Here is a 17,820-nt window from a genome sequence, read left to right on the forward strand (position 1 = left end):
TCACGTGGATATATTAATCCATTAAATGCCAACGTTTCGTTAACGCAAAATTTCATTTGCAATTCACTTCGTTCGATTTGCATTATTGACTTTTGATTTTCAGCATCGGTTATGGAAGAGAATTCGAAATTAATATCTTTTTCTCCGTTACTTCGCTGTATATTGTCTGGAACTCTGCAATTTTATTGCAGGTTCCAATGAATATTCCAATCTTTATATTTTTTAATTCACCATTTATATAATTTTATTCCTATTCTTAATTTTCCTAATGCGCCGCTTAAAAATATTTATTATCATAATATTCTATTATTCGAGTACTCAAAAGAAACGACATGCAAATTATCTTCGTCGTATCTTTAAATCTACAAATGTTAAAAACATGAAAAGTCTTCGTCGATCCCCGTTGTAGATTCGAGGCTTTCTAGTAGTACGAATCCGTCGCTGAAGTCTGCGCGCAACATAATTGTCTCAGCGCTAGAAGCTTGCTAAGGACACGGGTGGTAAAGGCGAGAAAAGGGAGAAAGAAAAGCTGTTAAGTGGTGCGGCGAGGGTGCAAGGGAAAATGGAGGGCGCCGCGGCGATACCTCGGAATTAAATCCGGAGAGGCTTTGTGCGACTGCAACTACAAGATGTTGATACCCGTAGCCGCAGAATCAACTTTTACGGTGGATGGTTGAAAGCCGGATAAAAGCGGACAGACTCCAAATGAAGCGGATCTGAACTCTTAATTAAAAAAATCTCGATAACGGCGAGGCCGTCGACGCCAAGCTCTCTATAGGATTGTGGCGCTCTTTCAAAAGGTCATAATGAAAATTGAAGGTAAATAGAAACAAAATAGGTGTAACGCGCCCGCGGACTATTTACGAAGAAAGAGCGTATCACGAGGCCCGTGATAATTACCTAACACAAACGAGACTAACCCTGGCGCACACGTACACCAACTGTGACGAAAATGTATCCCTAAGAAAAGTCCGTTTCCTGTTTTCCCGTTGGAATTTTCCTAGAGGAGGAAGGCAGCACGAAGAACGAAAGAAAATGAAAATAAAAAGAAACGAGTCACACTTCCATGCTTCCTTTATAGGAGCGGTAGATCGATCCGCCGGGGAACCACCGCCGAATTGTAGCCTCTTTTTCTTAAGATGGAATACCATCGTTCCTTTCCCCAATATCAAACCCGCATGACGCTGTGTCTTTCTTTCCCCCTTTGCTCTCCACGAGGTCGTTAATCGGCGCAAGAAAAATCTCCGAACCGATAGAAAGCATAGAAACTCGGTGGAAGATTGAGAAGCAGAATTTGAAACCCTTAAAAGGATAGCGGTATCTTATCCAAAATCTCGAGGCTGTCCCAATCCACCCATGAACTAGCGTTCCGCGTAAGTTGATGGTCTCGGCTGAAAGGTTGGCAAGAGAGCAGAGGCCTGAAAGAGGGTGAAGCAAGGACGCAGAACGAAGAGAAACCGATGCTGGAGAAAAAGAGACGCGTTAGAAGGGAATAGCCTGTCGGAGAAAGAGATGGTGGCGAAAGCGGAGGGTGGAATAGGAATAGTAGTAGTAGGCGGTGGGTAAAGGAAAATGTGGTGGTGTGTAGGACCTGGCTGTGCAACCCGTTTCGAGAGTCAGCGGAGCGAGGCACTCAGACTCCAGAATGGGGTAAAAACTCGGTGAGTTCGCCTCTGCTTTCTCCCTCTTTCTCTGCTTCCAGCGCCGGCTTCCAAGCTTGCTACCACCCCGTATCACACGGCTCTCGGTTACGCGGCAACCAAGCCAAGCATAAACTCGGCAGACGTATCGTGGCAGGTAATATTTACAAACCATGAAACCTACGGGAAGAGAGGAACGACCGACTCCAGCCGGCCCCATCCGTCCTACGCTAACTCTGCCTTCTCTGCATCCACCGCGGCACATTCACCTGTCAGAAAGAGAGAGGGTTTGCCTTCTGCCACGAAAACCGCCTTCTTTTTCCACCGAATCGAATTTTCCGCGGAGACGAGCCAAGAGTCTTTTCCTAGACGCACTGCTACGTTGCAATTATGTTTTCGTTATCGTTCGCGTCGTATGGTTCTAAAGAACGGTATAATCGAACGATGGACCAAACGGGGAACGAAAGACTCGACTCGAGAGAAAATCATTCACATTTGATTGGAATACCTACACGAAGAGAGGTTGGTTATAGGACTTCCAGTAAATAGAAACTTAGGTTGTGTAAAATAATTGAGTTCAAAGCTATATAGAGAGCAGGGTGAAAATTTACGATACATGATTCGTAAGAGGGTCAATTATACAAGAGAAATCCAGCACAATCGAGTAGCTATGGAAATATCGTGAGAACTAATGAATAGACTGTATTTGTCGAGATGCAGAAACGAAAGGTGAAACTGGAAAACGTGGGTTCTCTCTGACGAAGTTCAACGCTCGTTTAGCCGGGTCCCCAAAGCGCGCCGTTGTCGAATTAGATCTGCGACGTAACTCGAGCTCGGGACGCGTAATTATTTCCGTATAAAATTTCCGCGAATTTCGTCCGCTCGCCGAATAAAAGGACAGCCTGTGGAACTCGAAAGAAATTCCACCTTTTGCGAATGACACAGAGAGTCACGTTAAATTAAAAATAATCGTTCTTTCCTCGCTTCGTCGCAACGGATGGTGACGAAACAGAAACATGAAAAAAGGCAGCGAAAAGAACGAAAGGTCGTGTGTTTCCAGACGAATTTTACGGAGGAAATTTTTTCTCCTCTACTTGGAGGAAGTGAATTCATTTTCCGATGGAAACAAGCAAGTATTCGACGCACGAAAACACGTAGTGCAGCTACGATAATAAGATTACTTTAAGCGTCTTGTTACGAGCATGTCGAATATGGCACGGAGTATCTTATACGATCTCGAAGAGAGTAGCAAAGCAGAAATTCCGTGGACGTTTTCCGTTTATCAGTGAGGAATGTTCGCGAACCATAAAACGTGTGTATTCTGCTCGTTCCCGTTCTCTAGAAATTCACCGAGAGCAAGTATTACTAAATTAAACATTAAGTCTGTTCACATTTCTTTAATCTTAAAATGTAAATCTCCTTAATTTTTGCAAACAACAAAACTTCCATTCACTGCAAATAATACGTTTGATCATTGATTATTAAATAAATGAAACGTTAAATTATTTATCAATAACGAAATTAAATAATACGTTTGGCCACTGATCATTAATTGAATAAAATGTGAAATTATTGATAAATGATAAAATGCAAATATGTACTATGTTTGGTTATTCATTAGTAATTAAATGAAATGTTATATTATTAACCAAAGATAAAATGTAAAGTATTATATGTTTGATCACTGATTATTAATGAAATAAATTGTTAAATTATTAATTAAAGAGAAAATGTTTAGTACCGTATTATAAAAATGCGAACTTGAAGAAATGTTCTTGAAAGCATCCAAAATTTTTACATTTTATACGAGGAAATTACTTGAAAAAATCCATTTACTGATAAAGATGAATAATCTTTTGAACTAAAGTTATTTCACACACGAAATAATCGAAAACATCGTACGTTATTCATTATATCATTATCATTCTATGAAAATACATTGCATTTCAATTAAATTGCAGCGAAAGGCTAAAAGATATACTATATAACCTAATATATTCGACCAACTCAATTTCAATCATATAACACAATATAATCGTCTGTTTCGACACGAGAGACTCGTTTGTTACTATTTGATCGAAACGTTGTCGTCTATCCTTGTTCACGTCTTTAAGGAGCACGTAGAAACTTGCCGGAAGTAATTTCAGCGACATATCCATGCCGATAAACGTAGCGTATCTTAATCAAGCACCGCGTTTAAAGACCGAACAGAATAAAAGCTCGAACGAGTAAACATTACGCGGGGCGAATGCGTGCGGTATTTACGCTAGAGGCGGTCGTCGAGATTTCTCATTACCGCGACGCGGCGGCACCACTGCCATCGTCGCTGCGCCACGAAATTAAAGTAGAGCAACGAAATTTACAAGAAGAATAACTCCCTGTACACATTGTGCCGAGTAAATGGAAGAAAACAGACGTCTTACTGGAATCGGGCCCCCGTCTCGAATGCGTCGCAGTCGAGTTGAAAAGCGCCACGTCGCGGCGTCGCTACGTTGCCGCGGCAAACAATACGGCTGTGGCCCGTTGTTTTTCTACAAACGTCGTTAAACTCACCCCAAGTTTCCTTCATGGCGATATTCTCGCGGCGCATTCCGTGAAAAGCCGATATTAAACGACGTCTTCTCCGAGACTGCAACAAACTTCCAATCTCCGAGGATCCAGTTTTTTATCATCACCGATATTCATTCGGTTTCGCAATTTTTCTTTCTTTTTTTTTTTTTTTGGCTTTTCAGCTTTCGTCTCCTTTAGCCCATCGCAAGAAATTATCTTTGTCTCTTCGTGAAACAGGATGGGTATTTTTCTGGTTGTAGGACGTACAACGCAGTCACTTTGTAGCTCCAAACGGTATAAAAGACGCGGAAAGTAATTTTTATATTATTACCGAGGGCCAGGTCAGAGTGTTTCTTACTGGGATGTAATTTCCCCTTTCAAGGACTTTAATTAACTTCTTTGGCTCGTGCCACGGGGATGGCACTTTAAATAGTTCGTTAAAGAAGAATGGGAACAAAAAATACGACAGGTTGAAGCCCACGCAAAGGAACGAGCTTGTGTGCGTTAAGTCCGCGAGACGTCCGCTACATTGTGACGATATGGTTTAAACGGCTCGTCTTGTAGCCTCGAAATTATTTCTCGAATAGTATGACTTTATACAGCGGTCGTTCCCGGTGAAACATTGTACCGATATTAAAGAAGAAAAAAAGAAAAAAAAAAGAAAAACATTCGCGTAAAGAATATCGATCGACCGGTGGATAAAAAATACAGAGAGAACAATGAAAATCGTAGCAATATATTCGAAAGGCGACAATATTTGCTCTTCGTGGAAATACAGAATTCGATGTTGGTTAAACAACCAACGATAGGACGATGGTGATCTATTCGAGACAGTCGTTAAGGGGCAATCATCGAACACGAGCTTCTCTCCTCGATGCCCCTTTATCAACCTAGTTACCCTCATTATTTCACGAAGGATGCGGAAGCGACGGTCGAACGAGCCCCCATAAAATCATTCTCCCAGCGACACGTTCTACGAATGAACGAAACGTACGTGTTTTCGATCACAGATGGGTATAGTTAGAGCATAGTTAGGAAAAGAATACTGGGAAACGGAAACGAAACCTCCATTGTTGTTAGTCGATTCACGATCAAACGGGTATGCGGCGCTGGCTAATCATATCCGTTTTGCTCCGAGGAATACACTTATCTATCGTGTTCGAGGAAAGACTTTTCTCGCCGGGGAAGAACAGAGTCAGCGAAGTTGATCGAGTCGGAAAGGAACCAGCGGATTCGGAGAGGAAAGTCGTGGTGACGCGGAGAGCAGAAGCTGACGTGGCAGAGGTATGAATGTGAAAAGGTGTGGGCTACGTTCACGCGACGATGATTTACGGGCATATTAGGTCGATAAGATATCTTCCGGTTCGTTGACCCGGAGGAAACTCTATTTTTAAGACGGAGACACCTCGTTCTATCTTCCTAACTCCCAACCCTTTCTTCCGCATCGCCCATGGATCTTGTCACGGATTCCGGTTTTTGAGGAACGTCCGATAAAACAGCCGGAGGAAACAACCAGCGACCGTGAATATATTCTCCGTTCGCAAACGAGCGACGGGCTTATCCATAAAACGGAAACGATGCCACCGCGTCGAGGGCGAGTCCCGATAAGACGGGTTTTTATTTTTATAGCTGCGGTTCGTCGGGGGAAATTCGAACAATTCCATCGATCGACGAATATCTCTCGTGGAGTCATTACGCGAAAGAAAGAAATTGGACTTCTTGAACCGAAGGGAAACATCTTTTTTAAATGTCGTCGAATGAGATTCCACCGACAAACTACCCACGATGAATCGTATTCCGCTCATCTCCTAGTGGCAGAGTCACGCCAATTCCGGAATAGAGGGCGCGCAGGTGTATCAAAGCCAGCGACGACGCGAAGCAAATCGCAAACCCGATGGGAATAAATATTTCATAGCGTCGAAGACGTACCATCCTCCGATCGAAAGGATGAATTATTCCGTCTAAGAACGGAACTGCTGTTGGCTGCGTTCGGTTTGCACGGCCACGAGCCCAGGGATGTTTAATGTGAAACGAGCACCGCAAAGAGTCTCGTTGAACGCATGGCAGATTCCTCCCCTAGTTCCACTGCCATCAAACTTTCCTCCCTAAACGAAGTCTCAAGGATGCGCCCTTACCGGAGAAACCACGGCCGAAAAAAGCGGCATGAAGGAAAATGAATATTTCCATGACGACATACTGATACACGATCGATCAAAATAACGAGCGGTTTCATGAAATGGAAATGATCTTCCTTTTCTTCTCGGGGTGGACGTGATGTGACCATCGTAGCAGAAAAATATGGCAAGCACACGATAAATACATTGAAAATAAAAACAACTCGTTAATTGACGAAGTTTCGTGGAAGTCAAAGACATAATAATTGTTACTAAGACAAGCAATATGTTAATATAAATGACAAGCAGATATTTTGAAAATTTCGAAAACAAATAAAGAAACAATTTGGGTAACATTGGATTAATTAACAACGAACTGAATTTTAGAAACGTTTCCTTATAAAAGAAAAAAAAAGAAGAAAATAGGAAATGTGACTTATCATGTTTTAACCCCGCGATCTTTATACGGGAATTGAACAAAAGTCGAGGGTCGTTGAACAAGGATGGCAACAGAGCAACGGAATAGGAAGAGAGATAGAGGAGAAAGCAAGCGGTATACCAGGCAGACAACATAATGCAGATAACGAGCAAGAAGTTTCGCGTGCCTGCTCTGACAGTGACGTCTCTGCTAACGATGGCACCGACGCTGTTGACGGCGGAACACTTATAAATAGCCCAGTGGACGTCCTGTCGGAAGACCTCGGCCTCGAAGCCAGGAAAGTGGATCGTCCCGTTGCCAAGGACGTGTCTGATTCCAGGGATACTCGTTATACTGCCACCGTCTGCTGCCAGCCAGTCGACGGTAGGTGCCGGATTTCCTCTCACTATGCAGTCCACTCTGCCGCCGTTCACGTTCGTGAATTCCACCCGCGATGGCGGTTCCGACACGAAGCTCGGTCCCTGCATCTCGTACGAGGCGTCGCAACCTGCAACAAACGGGACAGGTATCGTCATAATGAGCCGCGGATTCTCTTTGCCTACCCTCCCTTACCCAACCCATCTCCCCTCCTTTCTCTCTACTCCCTGGTTACACCTCCTCCTAGTATACCTTTCATAGGGACTTTTGCGTGGCTTTTTGTTGCCAGACCGACACTTTCCGTTCATATGCGAGTTCCTCGCATTCTACCGTTTTTGAGAGGATTAGCATAATATTCTATGTGAATTGTAATTAAGTCTACGGACATTTTAGTCGTGTTAAATCGTTTCCCAAGGTAGTAGGGTATTTAGGGAAATGAAAAATCCGTAGAAATATGATATAGGATGGAAATAATAAAAATAGGGAATAGAAAGGGTGCAGTGTTAAAGTATAGCTAAAGTAGATAGTATAGTACAACGTGATATTTCACAGCTGAATAAGGTTACAATTGTATCGTGTCTAGAGGAATTGTCTGGAAGAAAACGCTATTTGCTTTTCTCTTTAACGCTTTGTATTCTACCGACGTTTCTGTAGCGACGTTAATAATGTAAAATTTGCTATTCAATTTTATTTTCATCAAAAGAAATAGAATGGATAAGAAGGTCTATCATATAGATTATAAACAGTAATGTTTTAGCTTGAGAAAGTTTCGCTGCAAAGGTGTGCTGTATATTTGTACGTGGATTACATATATAATAAAAATCATGTTGCTTCAATAATTTGTATAAATGAAATATTTGGTTGCCTTCCTAACTATCTATAGTTTCAAAATAGCCCTATGAATAATTCAACGCACGCTTTAGAAAATCAGAAATTATCTGAAACAAAACCGTATTGAAGTCTCGTTAACGACCTTGCTGTATTGCAAATCGAAGAGTTTCGAATGGATTTTATCGAAACGCGATTAGCAATTCGACGATAAATTCGGGACGGTCTGGCAGCGCGATTCATTCAAATACTCTCGCGTGGATCAAAATAAATTTTCCTTACTGTTTCAATCGGCAGTTAGAAGAACATTAATCATGGTCACAGCGCGTGGACACCGGTTGATGAATTTTTTCGCTCGGCTAGCCGAGTTCAAAGTAATTTTCAGAAATGTAGGGAGCGAAACGTAGCAGTGGCGATGAGAGGCAACGCAGGGGCGGCTAAAGGGGAGGGGCTGCACTGTATCGTCGACGGGACATGAACGAAGATAATACGGGTGGCCATAAATCACACATTTAACGCTGAAATTCGGCCGTAATAGCTTCCATAAATGGAGCGCATTGCGTCCCCCGCGAAGCCTGTTAACCATTCATCACCCGAGTTATGTTGATTTAAGTAGGAATGCCGGTCCGCTTGGATGTATTCCGCATTCCGTCCAACATTGCCCATCTGGAAGCTGGCCCAACGAACTACGCTGAATACCCAGAGGAACGTGCATCGAATAGGGTTCGCTTGCTTCGCCATGTGTGGCGTTACATTTTAGTTAATAATGTTCGATGTGCGCGTTTGCTCTTCGATGATTCAAAAAAAGATACATCACTCTCTTTGCACGTTGTATACGCAGAGAGAAATTAAGTCGATCGACAGAAGTTAACACCTCCATGTTATGTATATGTAATATTGTTGTTTAACAAGTTATTAGTTAATTGAATAATACATTTAGTTCATAGTGTCCGATTGATGCGTACCAAATTTTTATAGTCATACGAACGTACTAATCGAGTGTTATCAAATTTAATACACTTGGGCCTAATTAATTAGAACGTAAATGTTTTAACAAACAAATAGAATGGTGTACTCTTCGTAGCTCCTGTATTTTTTGTGATAAAACTGATGGTAAAAATTAACGCATTGCTTTCGTTGCCTTGATATTGCTAATTTGGCCAAAACAACATTTTTTTTACTGAGGAAAGTATAAAAAATCGTTACTAATATGTGCAGTTTTTTATTCCAATTATACGTTACAATTTCTCTTAATGCGGGTAAAACAAAAATTCAAAGACCATAGATTAAAATAATATAAAATAATAGAAAGATTCAAATAATTAAGAATTATTTCAACGACGTACGAAAAAATCGGCCACGTGAAAGGTTCGCAGAAGATATTCTAATCCACGATCGACGCAAAGATAATGAATATCTCTCCTCTTGAAATTTCTTTCCGTTTAAAATCTCTCCGCGAGAAGTCAGCGTTAATTAACTGCTCCTCGACACGGGAGCTTCAGACGAAGCTTGCGGTCCGCGACACGACAATCCTTATCCGTGAAAGCCACGAGACTTCTCAAACAACGAAGAATTTTCACCGGCCTCGCGAAGCTGTTTTCTCTGCTCGGTTTCTTCTCAAGATGCGTTCGCAAGTGTACGAACTGCGCTGTGATCGTGAAAATTGTTCGCGCTATCTTTCCTAACAAAGAGGGAGTTGTATCATATTTCGCGAGAGCCGTATTATTCGTATTAAGAATCACCTCTAGCCATTGTTCTTTCCCATGATTTCTTTAACCTCCGCCGTTCCTTCTTCCTAAGACTTCCCTTTTCCATGTAGACGATAATACCTTATGACCTACATCCCCTTGGAACTCGTGCAACAATTTTTCTCCGAAGAGAAAGAGTAAAGCTCGCCCCGTCATGAGCGTAACTCTATATTTTCCGTCCCGAGAAGTCCATTTCACGTCATAAAGGTAACTTAATTTCCTATAACGTCAGACGCACGTCGACCAAACCCATATTATCCCCCACCCTTCGATGCGTCATCCCTCAGCTTTCCGCCACGCCATCCCGTGTGTTCCTCCCCTTTCGTAATTCGACGTTTGATTAAACGTACGCTGGCTGCAACGTTACAATCCGCCAAGCGGTACCATACCATATCATGACACCAAATATCAGGAAACGAATTGAAAAGGAATTCCTGCCTTTTCGCTTCGTTACAAGATACCAAAGTAGCTGATTCTTTATAAAGAGAGGTAAAACAAGAAGAAATCGGCTAGAACGCGGAAAGTTAAATTAGGTGTACAATGGAAACGAGTAGGAATTGTACGAGTGAAGAACCCGATGGAAATTGAAGTTTACGAGAAATTTCCATATTCGCCTTTCTCCGTTTTTTGTTGTTCCATTCTCAAGCTCCGGCCGCGTGCTGTCCGCCGCGGGACTCATAATCCGGATTAACATTGAGAGAATCTAGTATCACGGCTATTCCATTTTCCCTCCCCGGGTTGGATAGAAAATAAAAAGAAAAGAACAATAATAAAGAGAGAAAAATCGGAATAGCCCGCTCTCGTCGAAGTAGTATTTTCAATTTCGAATAATAGCGGATAATCACGCGCTAACAGGTGAAAACAAGCTTTTGATCGAATAAAAAGCGTTTCCTCCGTGCCTATTCACCGTTCCAGCTTTTACCCGAATAAAATAGAAGAACAAAAGGAGTAATAGAGGAGAAAGAGGAGCAGCGGCCGGTCGGAGAGAAAACCAGGGCAAAAAGAGACGGGAATCTTCGTACACACGTTGGCGGTATTATTATATACATAGAAACTATACATATATGTATATAGAAAGAATTATGCAACAACGGGGAACTCGCATACCGTCGAATTTTCCATCTTCTTTGTATACGACTCTCATGGTTGGTACTCTCTATTCCAGAAAGGAATCGTTTACAGCAAAGAATCAACGAGGTCCTTCCACCAAGTGAACTGGATGTCATGTGAAAGCAAGGTGGGGTCTTTGAAGCGTGGCACGCACGCTTCCGATTTATCTTCGCGGTTGCGTCCAATTAACGGCGCGCCATATCAAAATGTCCGGATCGGCGCGACGAGTAACAACAACAAGAACGACGGAGTAAAGACACGAAGAGAGGGGTAGATGGCTCGTGCACGTGGCCGGCTCGCAAAAGGAAGCGATGTGTTCTCCGATATAATGGCTCGCTCGAGTGTATTTGAGATGCACTGGCTCATCAGAATAACTAAACAATAGACGGCGACGGAAAGAGGAGGATAGAATGAACGAGGAGGAGAAGCGAAACCCCATCCCTTCTGTATGTCCCGTACAACCAGGCCTGCCAGCAGGTACTCGACTACTACCCTCTTCGTGATGTACTCGGTGATACGGCTGCAACAGTAGAGAAAAGGGTTGGGCCCGTTGCAGACGCGCGTCTGTATTACACTCTCAGGCACGTATGTGAATGTTTGTGCGTTCACCACCCCATTGAGTTGTACACGATACGTTGAGTGGCCTAACCTTAGTCAACCCTCAACGTCATCGGGAGGGCTCCTCTGAAGTTGTGCACTTCTGTTTCTTCGCTAGCTGTTCGAGAGACGAGACGTAACCGTCCATCGACCATCTGCGTAATGCTTTGCGTCAACATCTCTCGGAGGCCAGTCACATCCCTTCCATATCCCTCTCCATATCCTCATCCATATACTTCTTCATGTGCTTTTCCATCATCCCTCTACGTTTCTTCGCGATTCTTCTTTAAACATGCCCGAATGACCACTCTATTTCCGAGCTTTTAGGCCCAACCCAAGATTTCGCGCTCGCGGCATGTTATTAATGGCTCGCGATCAAAAGTTTCTTTGCCACCTTCCCGGCTACGAATTCTTTTTTTACCCGTTTCTTTTTCGCCATCCTTCGTTTCGCTTTCCGTCTGGTGAACGCTGAAGGAGGGGCGTGGCGAACGCTTGTCAAAGCTACAGCAACCGAATTAAAATTAAACGTTATCCCGACCGCGCTAAAAAATGGATCGCGAGGCTGGCGGACGACGATAAAATATGAACGATCATCAGCCGGCGTGACTTGCAGTATTTTGTTCCTCAAATTGGCACTGCGTAAATTTCAGTAATCGCGACGCACCCAACGACGAAAACCGATTTGCCGAAAAATTCGCGTGCTGTGAGTTTTATGGCAGCTCGGCTGGACGATCGTTTTCGACGTAACCAAAAATCGAGTCGAATAAGAACTCAACCGACGAAAATCCCGAAATTCTACCTAATGATAATTGTTTCAAGCATCCGAATAAACGCAGCCGTCTATGACACACTCGTAACTTGTCCCGTGATTTACATGGGCGCAACTTTTTATCTCTGGTGTGCAGCAGCCGACGAGAAATCGCTATAATTTCACGGTTGTTGTCGCGGTGAAATATATCAGGAACAATCAAGTGTATGTTCGTGAAAACGCGCGTATCGTATCGTATCGTGAATGGCGCACTTAAAAAACCGTGTCGGCCGAATGTATTCGCTCGTGATACATGCGGTTATTGTATCGGCCGGTATTGTTCCCGAGCGGTTTATTGTCTAAAAGTATCTCCACTCGAATGCTGGCGACAGGAAAACATCTTAAAAATTCTAACCACTCGGCGAACGAGTCCCCCTAGTCGAACGAACGAGAACGCGGGCTGGCATGCGGACAACGTCGTTGTTGGGATACCTAAGGGAGAGACGACCCGATTAACTTATTAAAATGCGCTCTGGGAGAGGAAGAGATAACCCCCACGACTAATTGCTGATGCTTGCGTTCCAGTGAGCACGCTGTTCATTCACGGTTTACTCGCGCGCGCGCGCGCTCTTGCGACACCCGGAGAAGACCGTTGAATAGAGCAGTCCCCATTCCGGAATCCGCGGCTCATCCGGCGGTTTACAATCCTTTCTTTCAGTCGGCCGATGGAAAACGAGACGGGGATGCCGTCTCTTCGCGGAGGGGAAAAAAAAGGAGGCGCGGACAACATAGAGTAGGGGATGGAGGAAGGCGAAAAGGGAGGGAAAAAGAGAGAAGAGAAGAGAGTGGAATCGGGCACACGTACGTAGCCCACAGGCACAAAGGGTAAAAGGTAGAGACGCGAAGGGAGAAGCGAACGCGGTAAATAGAGAAAAAGAGTGAGAAGGAACGAGATGGAGAGAGAAAGAGACGCGGTTAGAAGACAGACAGACGCGAGGCGGTCTCCCCCTTGCACGCCGCGTCCTCTTGTCCGACAATGCAAACCAACTTTCTCATTTCAATGTATTGTTTCCATTGTTTGGGCGTGCAGGCTGCGAGGGTTGATGCCGGTGGTGCTGCCAGTGTAAGGGGAGAGGTTGGAAATGCGAGATCTCCTTTCTAGCACCGATCGTCATCGCAAAACTTTCTCATCTCTCTCTATCTTTCTCGTTTGCTCTCCTTCTGCCACTCTTGTGCCTCCTGAACGCTCAGCCACCGCTCAAACCTGAGCGCCACCCAACTTGCAATCCTCCTAGGAGTCGCCTCTTCAAAGATTACGAATAATTTCGGGGATGGGCCTGTGCTCCGAGTTACGCTCCGGCTATCACGGTACACCGACCAAAGAGCTCGACGTTGAACCCACCGAGTTGTCTGAGTTCTTCTACCTTGGCATTCTTAACGCGAATACTATCGCTGGGAATATTTAAAATTCTTTGCTTCCTGCGAGGATTTCATCTCGGAGAAGAAATCGCTGAGATCCGTCGTGTATAACCTGCGAGCGAGCACGCCTGGCCTAGGTAAAGCTTCGCTGTTTTACCTATCCGTATTTCCGTGGAATATATCTCGGTGGAGTGGGATTCTTTTAAATTACGAAAATGTTCAAGACTCGAGCACCGATCCTTTCCTATGTAGTTTGTTTTTAACCTCTATGTCTCTTTTGAAATAGAGAGCTCCTATTGTCATCTACGAAATATCTTTTCCGAAGCTAAATTTAAAGGTCTGCTTCCAAAAAATACTTTCGCTGGGTTTAGGTGAAATTTTCCAAGGTTGACCTTAAAGAGATTCCGACACCTCGAAACTAACCAAGTTAAACTTCCACCTTTTTATAAATACTATTTTAGATTGCTTCATCTTCAACTAACAATATATATATACCATCCACAAATATCTTCTCTTCTTAACTTATTTTCGTGCGTAGAATAACATTCTGTCGATTATATACTACTACCTACCTGAAAATTAAATAAATTCATGTATGCTTGACAAATTTTCAAGCCCGATTTATTCTCGGAAATGAAGTCCCTCGGACGTAGAATCTGTCTGACTTTGTTTATGTCACTGTATGACCACGGTGTAAAAAATATGTGTTTTAATATTCGATCTTCACCAAAATGCATTCACGCCTTATGGTAAATTTTCAACGTTAAGGCCGTTTACACAGTGCGTGTTATGCAATGTTTACGGCACGCGTGTTAAGTGCAAGGATGCATTGGACGTCCGTTCCCATCAGTCTGAGTAACAAATATATTACCCTAATTGCGATGGCAGAACTTCTTGGTTACCTAAGCTGGCGGGGAAATCCCCGGGATTTGTCACGTGACGCAGAGTCACGTGCCAGGCAGTGCCCCGTTAATTAGCACTAATTCGTTGTACTCCATTAGCAACGGCTTCCATAGGAGGCTGGGGATGAACAAGTCTCGAAGCGCACGCAACTTACAACACGACGCGATGCAACGTTTCGCCATCGCTTCCGCTATTTCGCGTTATTGCATCCGCCAACGCGCGCGCGTATTTAATGGTCTGTACCCTTCGGCCTGCCTACACGATGTTATACGAATTAATTTCATTGCAATTACTTGTCCGATCGATTCATAGAATCTGTGCCCAGATTAAAACCACGCCTCTGATATTTCGTGGTCGAATGTTTTCCGTAATATTTTTTTTCATAGTATATATAGGGTATCTCGTAATTAGCGGTACAATCGAACGTTATTCCGCGCGGAAAAATATATCAAACATATTGAACATTTATTTATTTGGCACTTCGTTTTTGAGGAATTATTGAATTAAGTTCATAGCGTTTTTAATAGTCGATTTATTTTATCGTGTATGTGTATTATATTTCGTACAACTTGCAGAAAATTACTTGCCACGCAATTTTGCAAACTACTGTTTACAGTTCGATGTTAAATGCATCAGTTGGAGGGAAAAGAGAACGTTTTATTCATATCCTAATCTTTTTAAGACTTTGCTAAACATTGTTTTCATGGCGAGCAACGGAATACTGCAGAAGCTTGCAAGCTCTGCTTTAAAGAATTCATCGGCGAAAGGCTCAAGTACAAACTTTGCTACGAACTTTACGAACCTAATAAAATTTCAAAATCTGTTGTGTACGCGTGCACCGAGATAATTCTTGATTAAATATGTGCAAATTCAATTTTCTTGAAAACGAGATCTTAAGTCTTTATAGTCCGAATCGCATCTAACACTTCATCGTAACTAATTCATACTTAATAGATTAAATTTAAGAACCATTCATAATTCAGCTGTAATTATAAATTTTCGTAAATAATAATAATACATGATACTACGTTGATATGGTTCTTTGAAATTATGTTTCGATACAAAAAGATCTGCTTTATAAAATAAAAGTAAAAGATGGAATAAAATACAGATTTAAGTCCAGCTCGAATTAAAATCGCGGAAAAGTAAAACGGAGGAATTATATTTAAAAATTATATTAAACTTTTTACGTATTTTAACATGCGCGTACATAGAGTAATCTCACGAATTAGATATTAGCCATATTCATGCATGCTTCGCGAGTTCTCAAACCCGAAATTCTAAAAACGAAGTATCGTATGAAAAAGTATTTGTACGTATTTTATATATCCCATTTACTATTTGGCACAGAACCACTCCCTAGCTCCATACCTACTTCAGTGTATTAGCAATTACTAGGTATTACCTATGTACTCCTTGCGCACTCTATACACGCATCTTTTATTCATTTCTCTTCCTCCGTTTTCTTGTTTCTTAATCGATATTATTTGAAATATGTTATTTTACGTTTTTACATTTTTTCCCGACCAGCTCCCTGGAGGATACGCGCGTGACAATTTTCCGATTATACATATTTCGCCGATATTTCCGCTCTTAAAATCTCCATCAAGAAGCGACATTCAAGTACTTTTTGCGATTATTTATATACGAAGAATTTCAAGAATTTTTCTTCCACAACTTCCTACATATTTTGATAGATAAAATTCGACGTAGTTCGCACTCTGAAGACCAAATATTCATCCTAATCTAGAACGCAACCCAATTCTAAGACGCCGGATGTTACAACGAGCTCGTACAAGGACGTTTAGATTGAAAACTAATAGGACCGGCTGAAGATACAGGCTGAATATTCCGCTCGTTGATACAACGATAACGTAAACTGCGCCGAGTTTCGTGGCATTAATATTCAGGAAAGCAGCGGTTACGAGGTTACCGTGTTTCACAGCCTCCTCCATCCCCTACTTCCAACTACCATCCCCCTCCGGCATCCTCAATTTCGTTCTAGTCAGGCCGAAAAGTATGGAAAATTTATGTGCGCCAGTTTGATGCTCGTATTACCATCTTAACGAGGTCTGGAATCGTTCCGAACGTCGAAATATTCAAATATAAAATTACATCGGATCCGCGGCGCAAATCGTTCGCGCACGCAACTCCTGCTCGCGAAGGAATTTCAATTGCTAATGAAATTACTGGAACGTACAGGTCGGGAATCTATCCCTATGGGCCGCGTTTTGGCCTCGTGACATCGCGTCCCCGCTCATTGGACAACCACGCAACACGGAAACGCGTATTGCCAGCCTACGTGTTTGCAGCTGCATTGTTTTGCGGCAGACCGAGCGAATTTCGATCGCCTTTCTGTACAAGAAACGATTAAATGCGACTATATCGTTGCTAAAAGAGTCGAGAAAAATTCGTCCATTAGAACACTCATGAGCTTTCGTCGGCGGATTTCACGCAGCTTACTCGTTCGTCTAATTGTAAATAACGTTACGAATTAGGAACTCGAGATATGTTCTTCGTTGCCAGCATTACGGCTTAATTCGGTCCCAGTTTATTTCCGCGTATTTCCGCTCATTTTATTCGACTCTGAGTAAATTCCTCCCGCAAGTTAAATTTAAATACATGCATAAACATTCCCAGAAACGAAAGTCGGTCAGTTTGTTTTAACTCTAATGCAAATTCCTCATTTTTAGTTCATTATTGTTATTGTTACTTTATTTTAGTTTACGTATTACGATCATTCGACGATAGACAAATAACCGCAATGTTCTTAGGAGCGAAAACGTAAAGGCAACAGTAGAATCTACCTTAAGAACGACTATATCGCGATCCATCTTAATCGTGGTCAGGGGAACGTTCCAAGCCAGTGACCGCACACCGAGCCAATACTTAAGGATCGATCACCGGTGTTCCTTGACCGGGAGACCTTACAAAGGCGGCTTTCTATACGGGCAAGTTCCTTCAAGAAGATAAACAGTGGCAAACCGACGGAGGAGTCAGTTCAATATATATGTGCATATTCCATACATCTTGCCAGAATTTCGCAAATATTTAATTCAGCAACGCGTTATCGTCGTGCGATTACCGTGCAGAACGTACACGATAGTTAGCTATATCGAAGGCTCTGACTGTCCACCGATAAGGATTACAGTTTGCCCTTTGCGAACCGCTAACACGAATTTAATCTCTTTCCTAACAATCGCCAAATCTGATCTTGCCTTCGATGCTGAATTATTAACCGAACCTGGTCCAAAGTTGTCGGATTGGCCCTCGGTTATCGATCCTACATCGCCTCATCCGCGGAAATGCTGGAACTTGCGATCCACCCTGACTAGCACTCTACTCTTGACGATGTTTCCTTAACGCG

General features: G+C 42.8%; 1 protein-coding gene across 1 annotated transcript in view; it reads right to left on the reverse strand.

Annotated features, from left to right (window-relative positions):
- Window positions 1-6,307: 6,307 nt before the first annotated feature.
- LOC143302800 (uncharacterized) overlaps window positions 6,308-17,820 on the reverse strand; it is a 65,768-nt gene continuing 54,255 nt past the window's right edge. The window contains exon 2 of the mRNA XM_076619141.1: window positions 6,308-7,230. Coding sequence (XP_076475256.1) covers window positions 6,308-7,230 — 923 coding nt within the window. The remainder of the gene's footprint in view (window positions 7,231-17,820) is intronic.

This window comes from Bombus vancouverensis, chromosome 6, assembly GCF_051014615.1.
Source record: "Bombus vancouverensis nearcticus chromosome 6, iyBomVanc1_principal, whole genome shotgun sequence".
NCBI classification, from domain to species: Eukaryota; Metazoa; Arthropoda; class Insecta; order Hymenoptera; family Apidae; genus Bombus; species Bombus vancouverensis.